This window comes from Salvelinus fontinalis, chromosome 2, assembly GCF_029448725.1.
Source record: "Salvelinus fontinalis isolate EN_2023a chromosome 2, ASM2944872v1, whole genome shotgun sequence".
Classification (NCBI taxonomy): domain Eukaryota; kingdom Metazoa; phylum Chordata; class Actinopteri; order Salmoniformes; family Salmonidae; genus Salvelinus; species Salvelinus fontinalis.
Genome location: NC_074666.1, coordinates 64648987 through 64665152, shown reverse-complemented (window position 1 = coordinate 64665152; position 16166 = coordinate 64648987). Strand labels below are relative to the sequence as shown.

Below are 16166 nucleotides of genomic sequence, written 5' to 3'. Positions count from 1 at the left end.
TCTATGCAGTATTTGGGGCAACTTCAAGTAATTTGGGACAACTCCATTTAATAGATATGAGATTAAGTTCCTGCTTTTACTGAGTCAACCTGATGTGGGACAGGAAAACTGTTTAGTCAGGCTTATGGTGTCCATATTCAATAGACCAAGCGGATGTTTGACAAACCTACCTGACCTTCCATTGGAACAGTAGTGTACATTTTGGGTTCTACTAGTATATTCTATGAGGAACAGATTCCCATTATGCTACTACTAAATCAGCTATATTCTGGCCGCTGGTGTTTGACACGGTGTCCGAAGGATGCGAGAAAAGGGGCAGCCTTGTAAACTGGATGCAGTGACCATTGTAGACAGACATGCGGTGAATCCAACTCATCCTGGAGAGGTGAAGGTTAGCAATGAATAACAGTACTATTCACACAGACTTATCACTGCAGTGCCAACACCCCACAATTACACACACACGCACACACACACACACACACACACACACACACACACACACACACACACACACACACACACACATACAGGATTGATACACACACCACCTTTTGGCCTCTGTGGAAACAGAAAACACTCTTCACAGCACTTCGACTTAAAAGTTACTTTTTTTGTATCAGGTTAGGAGAATTAACATAGAAGGTTAGGAGATTCGGTTAAAATAAGGAAAGGGATCAGGGTTATCGAAAATGCTCTCCTAACCTGCTACTAAAATAACTTTGTATCGAAATGCCTTGAAAAGAGTGTCCCCCTGTGGAAAGAGGAATGGTAAGTCTGTGGTCCCCTGGGTAGCACAGCGAGCCAGGGTGTATTATGTAATATGGTGGTCTGACTGTGCCAGAGGAAGCTCATATCACACAAAGACTGAAATCAATACTACCAAGGCAGAGTTTAGGAAACGTTACAATGTGTGATGATGGTGCTGAATGTGAACCCTTGCTGTGTTCCAAGTCATTGTACCAATGGAGGCTTAGGCTGAACATCAACAGGGCCAAACTAAACCAGCACATCATGTTTCACACCAGTAACATGGAGGGACGGATGGGTGACGTGGATGGAGGTATGGGTAAAGGAAGCGAAGGAGAGCAGAATTTGAACAAGGGAGACAATGAAGTAATGAATGGTGATGACGATGATGCACATGAGCATGATAATGCTATTTTGAGCATTCAAATGTAGTTTAGCGCTGGCTACAGTGTCTATAATATGTCTTTTGAATAGCTTTGGTGCCAGTAGTGTTCTGTACATCTTATCATCATGTTGTATTTATAATATAGTAGGTCTATTAATTTAATTGATTATTATGACCACGGTGTATTCTTATTCCATGTAAACTATCATTATGAATAGTCTCAAGCCAAATCTGCAGCAACATAACATCCCTGAGGTTTCAATTGAAAAGGCATTCATAGTAGGTCTAGATTGAGGATAATGCCGCTTCTGTGGTACAGTCTGACTTCAATGTGGCACTACCACAAAGTAGTGTGCCTTTTTGCTGTGGCTGTATATCACGGGCACGTATATAGCATGCATTATGCACGTGAGATCTGTCACGTACATGATCACAAATCTTTCCACCTCTTTATTGCTAAAACACTCCTTCTTTCTCTTCCGTCATTCAAAAGAACGGCACTTGGATGCAAGTGAGCCAACCACTGTCACAGGAAAAAAACGTTTTCTCCAGACAATGGTTGGAATGATATGTCAATCTTTCATCGTGAGTTTTGATTGGACAGTCTCCGTACGTGGCCTGGGGCAAGGCCCTCTTTTTCGTCACTGGCCTTCCCTGGTCACTTGACATTTAACAGTACTCGACATCCTTCTTCATTGCCTGATATTGCAACAGAACGCATCGCTTCCCTCTTAAAACCGTAAAGTTACAGCTTTTGCTCAATTATCTATTGCGCAGATAAACTGGTAAGTTGTTTTCATCAACTAATCCTTTGTTATGTAAAATGATGTCGTTTCCATCAGACATTACTGTATTGATGTATGTATAAGCCTCAAGCTAAATATGTAATATATATATGATGTTGTATTTTATGTCTGTAGTTGAAATATGACTCTTATGTGTGACTTCCTATCCGGCAACTCCCAATGTATTACAAGGTCATACGGATGCAATGGCAAGGACAGACGCGGAAGTATTTTTATTTAATTTATTTAACTAGGCAAGTCAGTTAAGAACAAATTCTTATTTATAATGACGACCTAAGAACAGTGGGTTAACTGTCATGTTCAGAGGCAGAACGACAGAGTTTTACCTAATCAGCTCGGGGATTCGATCTAGCAACCTTTCGGTTATTGGCCCAATGCTCTAACCACTAGACTATCTGCCTGTAACGTTTGCCAGGACCTCGCATGTAATAACGCGCATATTATGTAAACTGTTCATAGCGCGCAAATAAATCCAGAAATATCACACAAGCGCTCCCCAAAGGACAATCAGAACATCGTGTACACGCCTACATCAACAGATGCCAAAAGCGAATCCCTCACGTACGCACGGTATGTGAAAACTCCACGTACCGGCTATAAGGGAAGATTTGGATGTATAATGCGATTTGAAGCTAGCGTCATGTTGTTTTTCACGGTTGAAATGCTCACCAGAATTTGTGAGATGCTTTTGTTTGAGAAATCGGACGGCCTCTTCTGATGGCGCACATAGGCAGTCCAAGGTTATATTGGGAGACTCGGCATGATAACTAGCCTGTGCAGCGGCTAGTGGCGTATATCTACTGTATCGTCTGGGCTTGATGTACACAGACGGTAGGTAATACACTCGTTTCGTAGTACGTATATTTCGCCTTTTTTAGCCTTCTCGCCATTAAATCTAGATAAGGAGGAAATTGAAGTCTTTGCAGCTTGCATGGAGAATGTTTAATGTACAATATAAAGGCAATATAAAAACAGACGATGTAGCTGTACAATTCTAAATCTCAGCTCTGGGAAGTCTGTATGAGTAATAAAGGACACAGGTCCTCGAAATGAAAACAGGTACAAGAGAACAGTATAGGCTCAGAGTATCAAAGAAAGGTGTTACTAGGTGTCATCGCTGGAGCAACGGTGAGGCCACAGTGTTGCACAGAGATCTTTTTTTAAATTATTTTTTTAAGATCTCTGTGCAGCACTGTGGCCCCACCGGTGTATTACAGCCTTATGATGCTGCTATGACAGTTGATTGCGTCAGTGGGGATTGACCATCCTTGCTACAAACACTGAATCTATAATCCTTTCAACATAAAGATTTATAACAATTATTTCTCTCCATGTCTCCCTCATTCATCTCCCTCGCTCTCCCTCACTCCCCTCTCGCTCTTGCTTTTGCTCTCTCTCTCTTAGAGACACGATGCCTCACTCATTCCCATTCCTCTCTACGGAGCAGAAGAAGGAGCTCAGTGATATTGCTCAGAAGATCGTTGCTCCCGGCAAGGGAATCCTTGCTGCCGATGAGTCTACTGGTAGGGGACTGCTGATGAGTCCACACACACAGATCAGATCACCCACTAAACACACTCATTCATGGCATATCAAAGATGGTGTACGGTGGCCTATCATGGGGCTATAAATGTCACTGCCAGACTGGCAGAGCAAAAGAGCGAGAGAGAGACAGAGAGATTGCACTATTACATAGCACACCCTAGCCTACATAAACAAGGCCTACATGTAAAACCAGTTTATTATCAGAGAGAGAAGGGTATAAGAATGTATTAAACACAATTTGAACACTTACCATCACATTTCACAATGTCTGCAAGCGAAACCACATCTTCAGCTGTAACCTACCACTGAGAAAGTCTTGCCCAAGTGGCACTGTAGGCTACTTACATAACACAGAAAAATTTGCCAATCCCTGAAAGGGAGAATGACAACATCCAAGTTCACACTGCTGTTACTATGGTGATGTTCCTCCATCCTTCCGAGAGCCTCGGAAATACAAGGCTTGGCAAACTGTCCTGCATGTTGGCACTAAACCTCCCATTCAAATTACAATACAGATGTCTTGGAGAATTTGGTGCCATCAAGGCCAGTTTTCCAAATGTAGTATTTATTAAGTGGGGATTTTGTGGGGTTTGTCTGTGCATGGTATTGCACTTCAAACAAGAACCTTCTTGTCCCAAGGCCAGCCTGCTAATGAAAGTAGAGATATGGAATTGCCATAACACTAGTATATACTGTATATCTATGAATGTATTAAAATGGAACTAATAGCATTTTACCAACATGAAATCTTATTTAAAATTGGTTCTTATACACCCCAGGAAGAATATGCCACTTTTTATTTTTTTACATTTTCTGACAAGCGAGCACTTATATATGGTAATTTTCACATTTTCATAAATTCTTACAATGTTTGGGAATTACATATAGTAAGGCTCCCGAGTGGCACAGAGGTCTAAGGCGCTGCATCTCAGTGCTAGAGGTGTCACTACAGACCCTGGTTGGATTCCAGGCTGTATCACAACTGGCCATGATTGGGAGTCCCATAGGCGGCGCACAATTGTCCCAGCGTCGTTAGGGTTTGGCCGAGGTAGGCCGTCATTGTAAATATGAATTTGTTCTTAACTGACTTGCCTAGTTAAATAAACATAAAAGGCATTTGTGAAAATTCTATAGCAATATAGAGTAGGAAAGCGGCTGTGCATTTGGACAATGCAGTAAATAAAACCTAATTTAAAACATCTGTCTCGTCCAGGACCATGGTCTACACAGACCGGTGTGCCATAGCTAATCATAGCTACGGTAGACCTTTATGCAAACAATCCATTTGTCACACGAGCCTGCCATCATTCACTTTGAACTGGACTGTGTGTTTACTGGCAGTTGCAACAGCGTGACTTTAGATCATTAGAACGCATTTGGCAAAAGCCACAAAATACACCTGAATGGATTTATGCAAATAGAGTGCATTCAGAAAGTATTCAGACCCCTTCACTTTTCCACGTTTTGTTACGTTACAGCGTGATTCTAAAATTGATTAAATTACATTTTTTCCTCATCATTCGCCACACATAATGACAAAGTGAAAACAGGTTTGTAGAAATTTTCGCAAATTTATTACAAATAAAAAACTGAAATACCTTATTTACATAAGTATTCAGAACCTTTGCTATGAGACTGGAAATTGAGTGCATCCTGTTTCCATTGATCATCCTTGAGATCTTTCTACAACTTGATTGGAGTCCACCTGTGGTAAATTCAATTGATTGGACATGATTTGGAAAGGCACACACCTGTCTATATAAGGTCCCACAGTTGACAGTGCATGTCTGTGCAAAAACCAAGCCATGAGGTCGAAGGAATTGTCAGTAGCTCCGAGACAGGATTGTGTCGAGTCACAGATCTGGGGAAGGGTACCAAAAAATGTCTGCAGCATTGAAGGTCCCCGAGAACACAGTGGCCTCCATCATTCTTCAATCAAAGAAGTTTGGAACCACCAAGACTCTTCCTAGAGATGGCCACCCGGCCAAACTGAGCAATTGTGGAGGTGACCAAGAACCCGATGGTCGCTCTGACAGATCTCCAGAGTTCCTCTGTGGAGATGGGAGAATCTTCCAGAAGGACAACCTACTCGGCAGCACTCCACCAATCACGCCTTTGTGGTAGAGTGGCCAGACGGAAACCACTCCTCATTAAAAGGCACATGACAGCCGGCTTAGCGTTTGCCAAAATGCACTTAAAGGACTCTCAAACAATGAGAAACAAGATGATCTGGTATGATGAAACCAAGATTAAACTCTTTGGCCAGAATGCCAAGCGTCACGTCTGGAGGAAACCAGGCACTGCTCATCGCCTGGCCAATACCATCCCTACGGGGAAGCATGGTGGTGGCAGCATCATGCTGTGGGGATGTTTTCAGCAGCAGGGACTGGGAGACTTTTCAGGATCAAGAGATAGATGAACGAAGAAAAGTACAGAGAGATCCTTGATGAAAACCTCCTCCAGAGCGCTCAGGACATCAGACTGGGTGAAGGTTAACCTTCCGACAGGACAATGACCCTAAGCACACAGCCAAGACAACGCAGGAGTGGCTTCGGGACAAGTCTCTGAATGTCCTTAAGTGGCCCAGCCAGAGCCCAGATTTGAACCCGATCGAACATTTCTGGAGAGACCTGAAAATAGCTGTGCAGTGACGCTCCCCATCCAACATGACAGAGCTTGAGAGGATCTGCAGAGAAGAATGGGAGAAACTCCCCAAATACAGGTGTGCCAAGCTTGTAGCGTCATACCCAATAAGACTCAAGGCTGTAATCGCTGCCAAAGGTGCTTCAACAAAGTACTGAGTAAAGGGTCTGAATACTTTTTTAAAAATCTATATTTATACACTACAGTTCTCTCTGTACTTTTCTCTGTTCACCTTTCTCTCGATCCTGACTAGTCTTCCAGTCCCTGCCGTTGAAAAACATGCCTACATCATGATGCAGCCACCACCATGTTTCACTATTGGGACGGTGCCAGGTTTCCTCCAGATGTGACACTGGGCATTCAGGCCAAAGAGTTAAATCTTGGTTTTATCAGATCAGAGAATCTTGTTTCTCATAGTCCTTTAGGTGCATTTTTGCAAACTCTAAGCGGAATGTCATGTGCCTTTTACTGAGGAGTGACTTCCATCTGGCCACTCTACCATAAAGCCATGATTGATGGTGTGCTGCAGAGATGGTTGTCCTTCTGGAAGGTTCTTCCATCTCCAAAGATGAACTCTGGAGCTCTGTCAGAGTGACCATCGGGTTCTTGGTCACCTTCCTGACCAAGACCCCTCTCCCCTGATTGCTCAGTTTGGCTGGGCGGCCAGCTCTAGGAAGAGTCTTGGTGGTTCCAAATTTTGTCCATTTAAGAATGATGGAGGCCGCTGTGTTCTTAGGGACCTTTGATGCTGCAGACATTTTTTGGTACCCTTCTCCAGATCTGTGCCTTGACACAATCCTGTCTCAGAGCTCTACGGATAATTCCTTTGACCTCATGGCTTGGTTTTTGCTCTGACATTCACTGTCAGCTGTGGGACCTTTTATATCGAAAGGTGTGTGCCTTTCCAAGTAATGTCCAATCAATTGAATTTATCACTGGTGGACTCCAATCAAGTTGTTGAAACAACTCAAGAATGATCAATGGAAACAAGATGCACCTGAGCTCAATTTCAAGTCTCATAGCATAGGGTCTAAATACTTATGTAAATAAGGTATTTCTAAAAACCTGTTTTCGCTTTGTCATTATGGTGTATTGTGTGTAGATTGATGGGTATTTTTATTTTATTTGATATATTTTAGAAGAAGGCTGTAACGTAACAAAATTTGGAAAATGGAAAGGGGTCTGAATACTTTCTTAATGCACTGTATATATTTTATATTTATTTTATTAATTTTTAACCTCATTCCAACAGGCAGCGTCGCCAAGCGTTTCCAAAGCATCAACGCTGAGAACACTGAGGAGAACCGCCGTCTTTACCGCCAGCTCCTCTTCACGGCCGACCGCGTAGAGCCATGCATCGGTGGAGTCATCTTCTTCCATGAGACCCTGTACCAGAAGACAGACGATGGCAAGCTGTTCCCCCAGCTCATCAAGGAGAGGAACATGGTGGTGGGCATCAAGGTGGACAAAGGTGTCGTCCCCCTGGCCGGGACCAACGGAGAGACCACCACTCAGGGTGAGAGACAACGGCAGGCCTGGGTCTAGGTGACCTTTCACCTCTAGTATTGAGCTCAACTTTGCTACGTATGCAGATTGTATTCAGGGGATGGTTTGAAGAGTAAACTGGAACAAAGTGTCGAGTCATGTTTATTTCATAATGTTACACATATCCATCCCCTCTCTCTTTCTCTCTCTCTCTCCCTCGCTGTCTGTCTGTCTGTCTCTCGCTCTCTCTGTATGTCTCTGTCTCTCTCCCTCAGGTCTGGATGGGCTGTACGAGCGGTGTGCCCAGTACAAAAAGGACGGAGCTGACTTTGCTAAGTGGCGTTGTGTGCTGAAGATTACTGATACCACCCCCTCAGAGCTGGCCATCAAGGAGAACGCCAACGTCCTGGCGCGCTACGCCAGCATCTGCCAGATGGTGAGACACACAGAAACACGCATTGAACATGTGTGAACATATTGGCACACATACAATGAGTTGGCACAGACTTGGCCCCTACAGTTCATGCTTACATTACAGCATTACCCACTCTTCATCAATCTCCACAAAACAAAATCTATTTATTGTAAATGTTTCACATCTGGGCTTTGAAAAAAACCAATATGACCACTATAATTACTATCAAGGAGTTGTAGTTATTTTAGCCTGCTCTGTAGCTATAGAGTTAACCACCAAGTTAATCAAATTAGCTCGAGTGCTAAGTTGCCAACTCCGGTGCCATTGAAAAGTTGTATTGTCTGTTCTGAAGTCATGACGCTGGTTGCCATGCTCCTGTGCCCTTCCCTAGCATGGCATCGTGCCCATCGTGGAGCCTGAGATCCTGCCAGACGGAGACCATGACCTGAAGCGCTGCCAGTATGTCACAGAGAAGGTGTGGGATCGCTCCGACTAACAGAAAAACAGTGGCTACCTTCCAATAGCCATTCTAGCATGCCACTTAAAATGCATGTCTGCTTCATTCTAGTTGGCTGCATTTTGACAGGCAGCCCAATTCTGACCAAGTTGGTCTTTTGACCAATTACATCACATTTTTTCACATTGGATCTTGTTCAGATCTGATCTGATTGGTCAAAAGACCAACTAGTGAAAAAAAGATCATTAGATCAATCAGTCATTTAATCAATTTCAATTTCAACACCTCTAACTTTTTCTCTCTCATTCCTATTTCTTCTGTTTCCTTTCTTTGTCTCTCACTCTCTGTCCCCTTGTCTTTCTCTCGCTCTCTGTCCCCTGTCTTTTTCCGGTCCCTCTCTCTCTTCTCCCCCCCCCCCCCCCCCCCCCCCGCCCCCAGGTTCTGTCTGCAGTGTATAAGGCTCTGTCTGACCACCATGTGTACCTGGAGGGCACCCTGCTGAAGCCCAACATGGTCACCCCTGGACACTCCTGCTCCCAAAAGTATAGCAACCAGGAGATAGCCATGGCAACTGTTACCGCCCTGCGCCGCACCGTGCCCCCAGCCGTGCCTGGTGAGAAGTAGAGACATATACAGGAACAGTCAAAACGGTTGGACACACCTACTCGCTTGGACACACCTACCTCAATATTTTGAGTCATATTGCACTTTTGCACATTACATACCTGAATTAATAGGGTAAAATGACGAGACGGAGAAACGTTAGGTTTCAGAACTAGTCATTTTCCTCACGATCTCACTAACACACTCCATTGATTTTATATACAGTACATACACTACCGGTCAAAAGTTTTAGAACACCTACTCATTCAAGGGTTTTTCTTAATTTTAACTATTTTCTACATTGTAGAATAATAGTGAAGACATCAAATCTATGAAATAACACATATGGAATCATGTAGTAACCAGAAAAGTGTTAAACAAATCTAAATATATTTTATAGTTGAGATTCTTCAAAGTAGCCACCCTTTGCCTTGATGACAGCTTTGCACACTCTTGGTATTCTCTCAACCATCTTCCCCTGGAATGCTTTTCCAACAGTCTTGGAGGAGTTCCCACATATGCTGAGCACTTGTTGGCTGTTTTCCCTTCACTCTGCAGTCCGACTCATCCCAAACCATCTCCATTTGGTTGAGGTTGGGGGATTGTGTATGCCAGGTCATCTGATGCAGCACTCCATCACTCTCCTTATTGGTAAAATAGCCCTTACACAGCCTGGAGGTATGTTGGATCATTGTCCTGTTGAAAAACAAATGATAGTCCCACTAAGCCCAAACCAGATGGGATGGAGTATCGCTGCAGAATGCTTTGGTAGCCATTCTGGTTAAGTGTGCCTTGAATTCTAAATAAATCGCACAGTGTCACCAGCAAAGCACCCCCACACTATAACACCTCCTCCTCCATGCTTACGGTGGTAAATACAGATGCGGAGAACCAAAAATCTCAAATTTAGACTCCATCCAAAAGGACAAATTTCTACCGGTCTAATGTCCATTGCTTGTGTTTCTTGGCCCAAGCAAGTCTCTTCATATTATTGTTGTCCTTTAGTAGTGTTTTCTTTGCAGCAATTCGACCATGAAGGCCTGATTCACACAGTGTCCTCTGAACAGTTGATGCTGAGAGTGTCTGTTACTTGAACTCTGTGAAGCATTTATTTGGGCTGCAATTTCTGAGGCTGGTAACTCTAATGAACTTATCCTCTGCAGCAAAGGTAACTCTGGGTCTTCCTGTGGCGGTCCTCGTGAGAGCCAGGTTCATCATAGCACTTGATGGTTTTTGTGACTGCACTTAAAGAAAGTTTAAACGTTTTTGACATTTTCCGGATTGACTGACCTTCATGTCCTAAAGTAATGATGGACTGTTTTTTCTCTTTGCTTATTTGAGCTGTTCTTGCCATAATATGGACTTGGTCTTTTACCAAATAGGGCTATCCTTTGTATACCACCCATGCCTTATAACAACACAACTGATTGGCTCAAATGCATTAAGATGCAAAGAAATTCCACAAATTAACTTTTAAGAAGGCACACCCGTCAGTTGAAATATTCTACCTCATGAAGCTGGTTGAGAGAATACCAAGAGTGTGCAAAGCTGTCATCAAGGCAAAGGGTGGCTACTTTGAAAAGTCTCACATATAAAATATTTTTTTTACACTTTTTTGGTTACTACCTGATTCCATATGTGTTATTTCACAGTTTTGTCTTCACTATTATTCTACAGTGTAGAAAATAGTAAAAATAAATAAAAACCCTGGAATGAGTAGGTGTATCCAATCTTTTGACTGGTACTATACATATATAAATATGGAGATACACACACGCACACACACTCACGTGCATGCACGCACGTGTAGCACATGGAGATGTGTGAAACTTACTCCTTAGCCTTAAGTGTCCACGCTTTCGCCGCTCAAAAGCTAGCTTTTGAGTGGCGCAACCCGCAGAGATGCTTGAGGGAGGACGGTCATGTGTGTTTGTGAAGCAGAGGTCCCGGTTTCGAGCCAGGTATGTTCCGAATCGGGAGGAAGTGGTCATCACTAAGCAAGCAGCATGACGTCCTTTACACGCACACACACTCACTCTACTTTCCACACACATACACACACACACACACACACACAACCCTCCTCCCCCACACACATCCCCTCCTCCTCTCTTATCTTACCCTTCCTCTCCCTGTCTCCCTCCCACCGTCCTTCCCCAGGCATCACCTTCCTGTCTGGCGGCCAGTCTGAGGAGGAAGCATCCATCAACCTGAATGCCATGAACCAGTGTCCCCTTCACCGGCCCTGGGCCATCACGTTCTCCTACGGCCGCGCCCTGCAGGCCTCCGCCCTCAAGGCCTGGGGAGGCAAGCCAGAGAACGGCAAGGCCTGCCAGGAGGAGTTCATCAAGAGAGCCCTGGTAGGACCCACACCGAGAGAAGAACATGAGGGAGCGAGGGAGATACGAGGGGTGGCATTCAAATAGTAGTATTTGTTTTCTTTCTAATACTTGAGTGTTAGATGGGCGGGGTTTTTTAGAATCCTGACTAGAACCAAAAAATGTGATCATATTACTCCAGTGCTAGCCTCCCTACACTGGCTTCCTGTTCAGGCAAGGGCTTATTTCAAGATTTTACAGCTAACCTACAAAGCATTACATTACATTGATTTAGCACTAACTGAAGTTTATTTAGTGCTTTATCCGGGTAGCCGGAAAGTAGAGCATTGCAGTAGTCTAACCTAGAAGTAACAAAAGCATGGATGAATTTTTCTGCATCATTTTTGGACAGAAAGTTTCTGATTTTCAACAGTAGCAATGAATGATTTTCAACAGTTCAACAGTTCAACAGTAGCAATGAATGATTTTCAACAGTTCAACAGTTCAACAGTAGCAATGAATGATTTTCAACAGTTCAACAGTAGCAATGAATGATTTTCAACAGTTCAACAGTTCAACAGTAGCAATGAATGCGTGGGCATTACATCACAAGGTTCTTATAATTATTGTGACCCTCTGTGATAACAAACTACAGCAGGGCTATTCAACTAGCTGCCAGTTTATACATTTATAATGTGCCTTTGATTTTAAAAAATTTAAATGTTTTTTAGGGGGGTTAGAGACAGTGAGAGAAAGACTGGAAAGATTGGAGAGAAGTTTGTGCCAGAAGGGTGTGGGCTGGATTTGGATCCACGCCAACACAGTATATATGTGGCCCTAACCGCTAAACCACCTCAGTCCACCCCTTTGATAAATTCTGAACATTCATTTTTAAAAATCGGACAAAAATATATGTTTTGTGTCAAAATGAGCACTCTGTCAATATTCTCCAGTAGGAGAATCTGTTTTCCTGTAGTCCGGCCCATTAAGTGCTGTCAATTAATATCCTTCAGCATACAGCCAATCAGAGCTGCTAACATCAGCCAATCGCAGCTGTAAACATCTGGCGGCGCCACCACCGCATGAACATCGCTTGTTTCATAGTCATCATGATCTACTTTTACATAAGGATGTGAGGTGGCTAAGCAAGGGTAATGCTCTCAAGGGTAATGCTCTCAAGGGTAATGCTCTCAAGCGAGTATGTGAGCTTAGGAAGGAGATAGTTTCTTTTTTCTGCGATTACCGCCACAAGAAAGCCAACACAAATCAAGCAAAAATGCTTGATAGGGAGTTCGTAGCAGAGGTTTGTTTTTTGAGTGATCTGCAATAACTTGAATTTACTTAATTTGGTATTATAGGGGAGGGATGAAACAGTTAATGACATGATTGAAAAAATGACTGCTTTTCAAAAGAAATGTATTATTTTCTCCTGATTTTAGCCCAAACAAAATGCTCAATTTCCCTACACTCAGGGCTCGAATTGAGCAGAATGTCATCTGTCGGGCTCAAATAACTGGTTGTCCCATGGAGCAGCTTACAGATGAACGACAGCGGTAGAGTAGTTAAATTAAACACGTTTTTCATAATTCATAAAAAGAATGCATCGCTGATTCTTATTTCCTGCAACTTTCTGAAGAAGTAACGCCTGTTTGTGTGCGCCCATGTGTTGTAGAGCCAGTTAGATTGCCAAAACAGTATTTTCCCAAAAACCTTCCCAATTAAAATATTGACTCCAAAGTACGCCTACTTGACAGAATGATAGCATGATGGTTTGTAGCCTATAAATGTGTTGGCCATTTGTTTTTTCAAAATCTGCCATCACATGTACACTACTTTATATTGTACAGAAGGCTAGTTGGATAGCCCTGGACTACAGTCTCTAGGATAAGGTGAAAGGTCCTAGACAGTACTACAGACACCGTATAAACCAAATAAAGGAAGACCATGGGGTGTGGAGCTAAGGCTCCCTATGTCCTTGTGTGGGGAGACAGAGGGTCTGTACTAATCATTGTCTTTTATCTTTCTTCCACTTTCTCTCTCACGCCATCTCTTTCTCCGTCTTACATTCTTCTCTCTTTCCCATACCCTCTCTCACTCTTTCTTTCTCTCTCTCTCTCCTTCTCTATCTCTCTAATTTACAGAACAACAGCAAGGCCTGTCAGGGCAAGTATGTTTCCTCTGGAGACAAGGGCGCCGCCGGCGGAGAATCCCTCTATGTGGCCAACCACGCCTATTAAGTATGGACCCACCCCTTTCAATATCAAACCACACCCACATTTCCCCAACACTATCCACTCAGCTGTTACGCTTTTCTTCGCAAAACTCTTTCCCTCTTCCACTTTTTTTTTTTTGTTGCGTGGGGCTTGTGATATCACTGTTACGTTATTGTCTAGTGCAGGAAAGTTAAGTGTGTTTCGTCAGTTATTTTAACATTTTAGCACTCAAACCCCTCCTCAGCCGAGAGAAAAGTCTGTGATCCTTTGCCCCTAGTCACTCCCCGTTCGCTGGAGCTTGAGAGCTCCAGCTCTTTGTCCCCACCCCCCCTCTGCTTACAGTATCCTCCCCCGTGACTATCCCTCGTGTTTCAGTGTTGTCATCTTGATGATTCCTAAGTACATGTGCCTTCTTCTCTCGACTGAAAAAAAACACTGGAGGAAGACCCTGTAGAGTATATTCTTAATGTATGACATTCTATACACTGGAAATAGAAAATAAAGAATCATATTCACTAAATGCACTTTTGTGATATCCTGTTTTGGGTTTGAGCAGACTGCCTGCTCTAAAGAGACTGCTAGACGGGGGTGTAACTACCATTATCAGTGACAGCAGGGTCAGAAAATGCTTGGGGATTCACAGCATGTCATGCTGTGGCCGTAAAAAACATGAAAAAGGATGCTACACATTCGTCTAAGGAGTACAGTATTGTAGATGCCAATCGACCGGCAATGAATAACACATTTGAATAGTCACAATATCAATCTCTGACAGCAGTTAAAACAACAGACTCATACACGGGTTGACTAGGTAATTATTGCAGTATGAATAGTCACAGTCAGGAATCAACGAGTAGATCACTCACAATCAATACCAATATGCGGCCTTAAAAGGACGTCAATGCATTATTTAAAGGGATAGTTCACCTAAATTACAAAATTACATATTGGTTTCCTTACCCTGTAATCAGTCTATGGACAAGGTATGACAGCGATCATGCTTTGGTTTTGTTTACCTGGCCACAGTTTCCACATTTCTGGCACAAATTCAATCCAAGTCAATAGTCCCGATATTATTCATCAGTAACTTCTTTGAGCTACACAAGGTAAACAAAGCATGGCTTTATTTTATTGATTTTATTTAACCTTTATTTAACCAGGAAGGGCTCATTGAGATTTAAAATCTCTTTTTCAAGAGCGTCCTGGCCAAGATAGGAAGCACCAAGTCATTACAAAAATTACAGACAAGACAACATGAAAAACTACAAGTAATCTAGTAAAAACCATTGAATTCACAAGAGTATAACAAAATCAATCATTAAAATCAAAGTCATACCTTGTCCATAGTTGTCCATACCTTGTCCATTGTCCATACTATCCCTTTAAACAAAAGTCTCAAGTCAGAGATTTTGGTTCATCTGAGATAAAGAAGAATATAAAAAGAGGGATGGACTACTGTCTCATAAACAGTCAGGATGACCTAGGCCTCAGCAGAAGCCTGGTGTCGGAGTTAATAATCTCCTGGATGAAAACCATGTAGTGGGCCACCCGGGTGTAGACTCCAGGGATACCTTCTCTACCTCAGCCTTTCCCAAAACTCATGATTCCCACCTGGACAAACTGACCAGTAGAGGCCCACCAGAGTCCCCCTGACAAGTGGACAAGATAAACCACAAGTAAGACTGTGTGTTTTCCTTCAAGTGATGCAGTACCTGACAGGTGTCCTTTCCACCCTCCCAGAACCCAGCACACATGTCGAAGGTGAGAACAGGATACTCTTCCAGGCAAGCACACTACTTAATGAGTTAATGAGGGGCACTCTCAGCTGCTGTAGGATCTTATCGGCAGACAATGGTCCTGGAGAACATGAGAGAGAGAGAGAGAGCAAGAAAGGGGGACAGAGGGTAAACATTGGGTTAAAATATAAAGTAAGGGGTCTAGAGTTCAAAAAATTTAAAAAGAGAGTTGGAGGAGAACAGGGGGATGAAGAAAAGCTAAAAGAACCTGGGCATAACATCTACTGGTTATCCAGTAGATTAGTTAGAATGGCTCACCCCTTGCCTTTTTCCCTTTATCCAGATTACACCCTTTCACTTTCGGTTAATTGAAAATGGAGCCATTTTCATTTGAGGAACAAAATGTTGACAGCAGGGCCATACAGGTTATAAAATAGTATTTTCGATGTGCCGATTCCATGGGACATGGTTTATGAACTGATACCCAAAACAATGCTTGATTCAAACTTGGTGCTTCAATTGAAATGATTATACAAAGAAATTCTTGTCACCAACAGAATGTTACAGTGCCTTGCAAAAGTATTCATCCCCCTTGGCGTTTTTCCTATTTTGTTGCATTACAACCTGTAATTTAAATGGATTTTTATTTGGATTTCATATAATGGACATACACAAAATAGTCTTAATTGGTGAAGTGAAATTTAAAAAATAACTTGTTACGAAAAATGTTAAGAAATTTAATACGGAAAAGTGGTGCGTGCATATGTATTCACCCCCTTTGCTATAAAGCCACTAAATAAGATCTGGTGC

At 42.8% G+C, this 16166-nt stretch overlaps 1 protein-coding gene across 2 annotated transcripts; it reads left to right on the top strand.

The window, feature by feature from the left end:
- Positions 1-1766: 1766 nt before the first annotated feature.
- On the top strand, positions 1767-14140 carry LOC129868209 (fructose-bisphosphate aldolase A-like). Of its 2 annotated transcripts, none has more exons than XM_055941978.1 (8): positions 1767-1920; positions 3346-3464; positions 7382-7645; positions 7890-8050; positions 8421-8504; positions 8925-9099; positions 11250-11449; positions 13549-14140. In XM_055941978.1, the coding sequence occupies exons 2-8, from the start codon at positions 3353-3355 to the stop codon at positions 13642-13644; spliced, it is 1092 nt and encodes a 363-aa protein (XP_055797953.1). In that variant the 5' UTR covers positions 1767-1920; positions 3346-3352; the 3' UTR covers positions 13645-14140. The 2 variants fall into 2 exon arrangements, with proteins under 2 accessions (XP_055797953.1, XP_055797962.1); XM_055941987.1 differs by lacking the exon at positions 1767-1920 and adding an exon at positions 2497-2772.
- The last annotated feature ends 2026 nt before the right edge of the window (positions 14141-16166 follow it).

Bases quoted from the DNA above. Each gene is read 5' to 3' on its own strand.
- LOC129868209 (XM_055941978.1), top strand. From the start codon at position 3,353: ATGCCTCACTCATTCCCATTCCTCTCTACGGAGCAGAAGAAGGAGCTC. The intron at 9,100-11,249 runs GTGAGAAGTAGA...GTCCTTCCCCAG, and splicing joins CGTGCCCCCAGCCGTGCCTG to GCATCACCTTCCTGTCTGGC. The intron at 11,450-13,548 runs GTAGGACCCACA...TCTAATTTACAG, and splicing joins AGTTCATCAAGAGAGCCCTG to AACAACAGCAAGGCCTGTCA.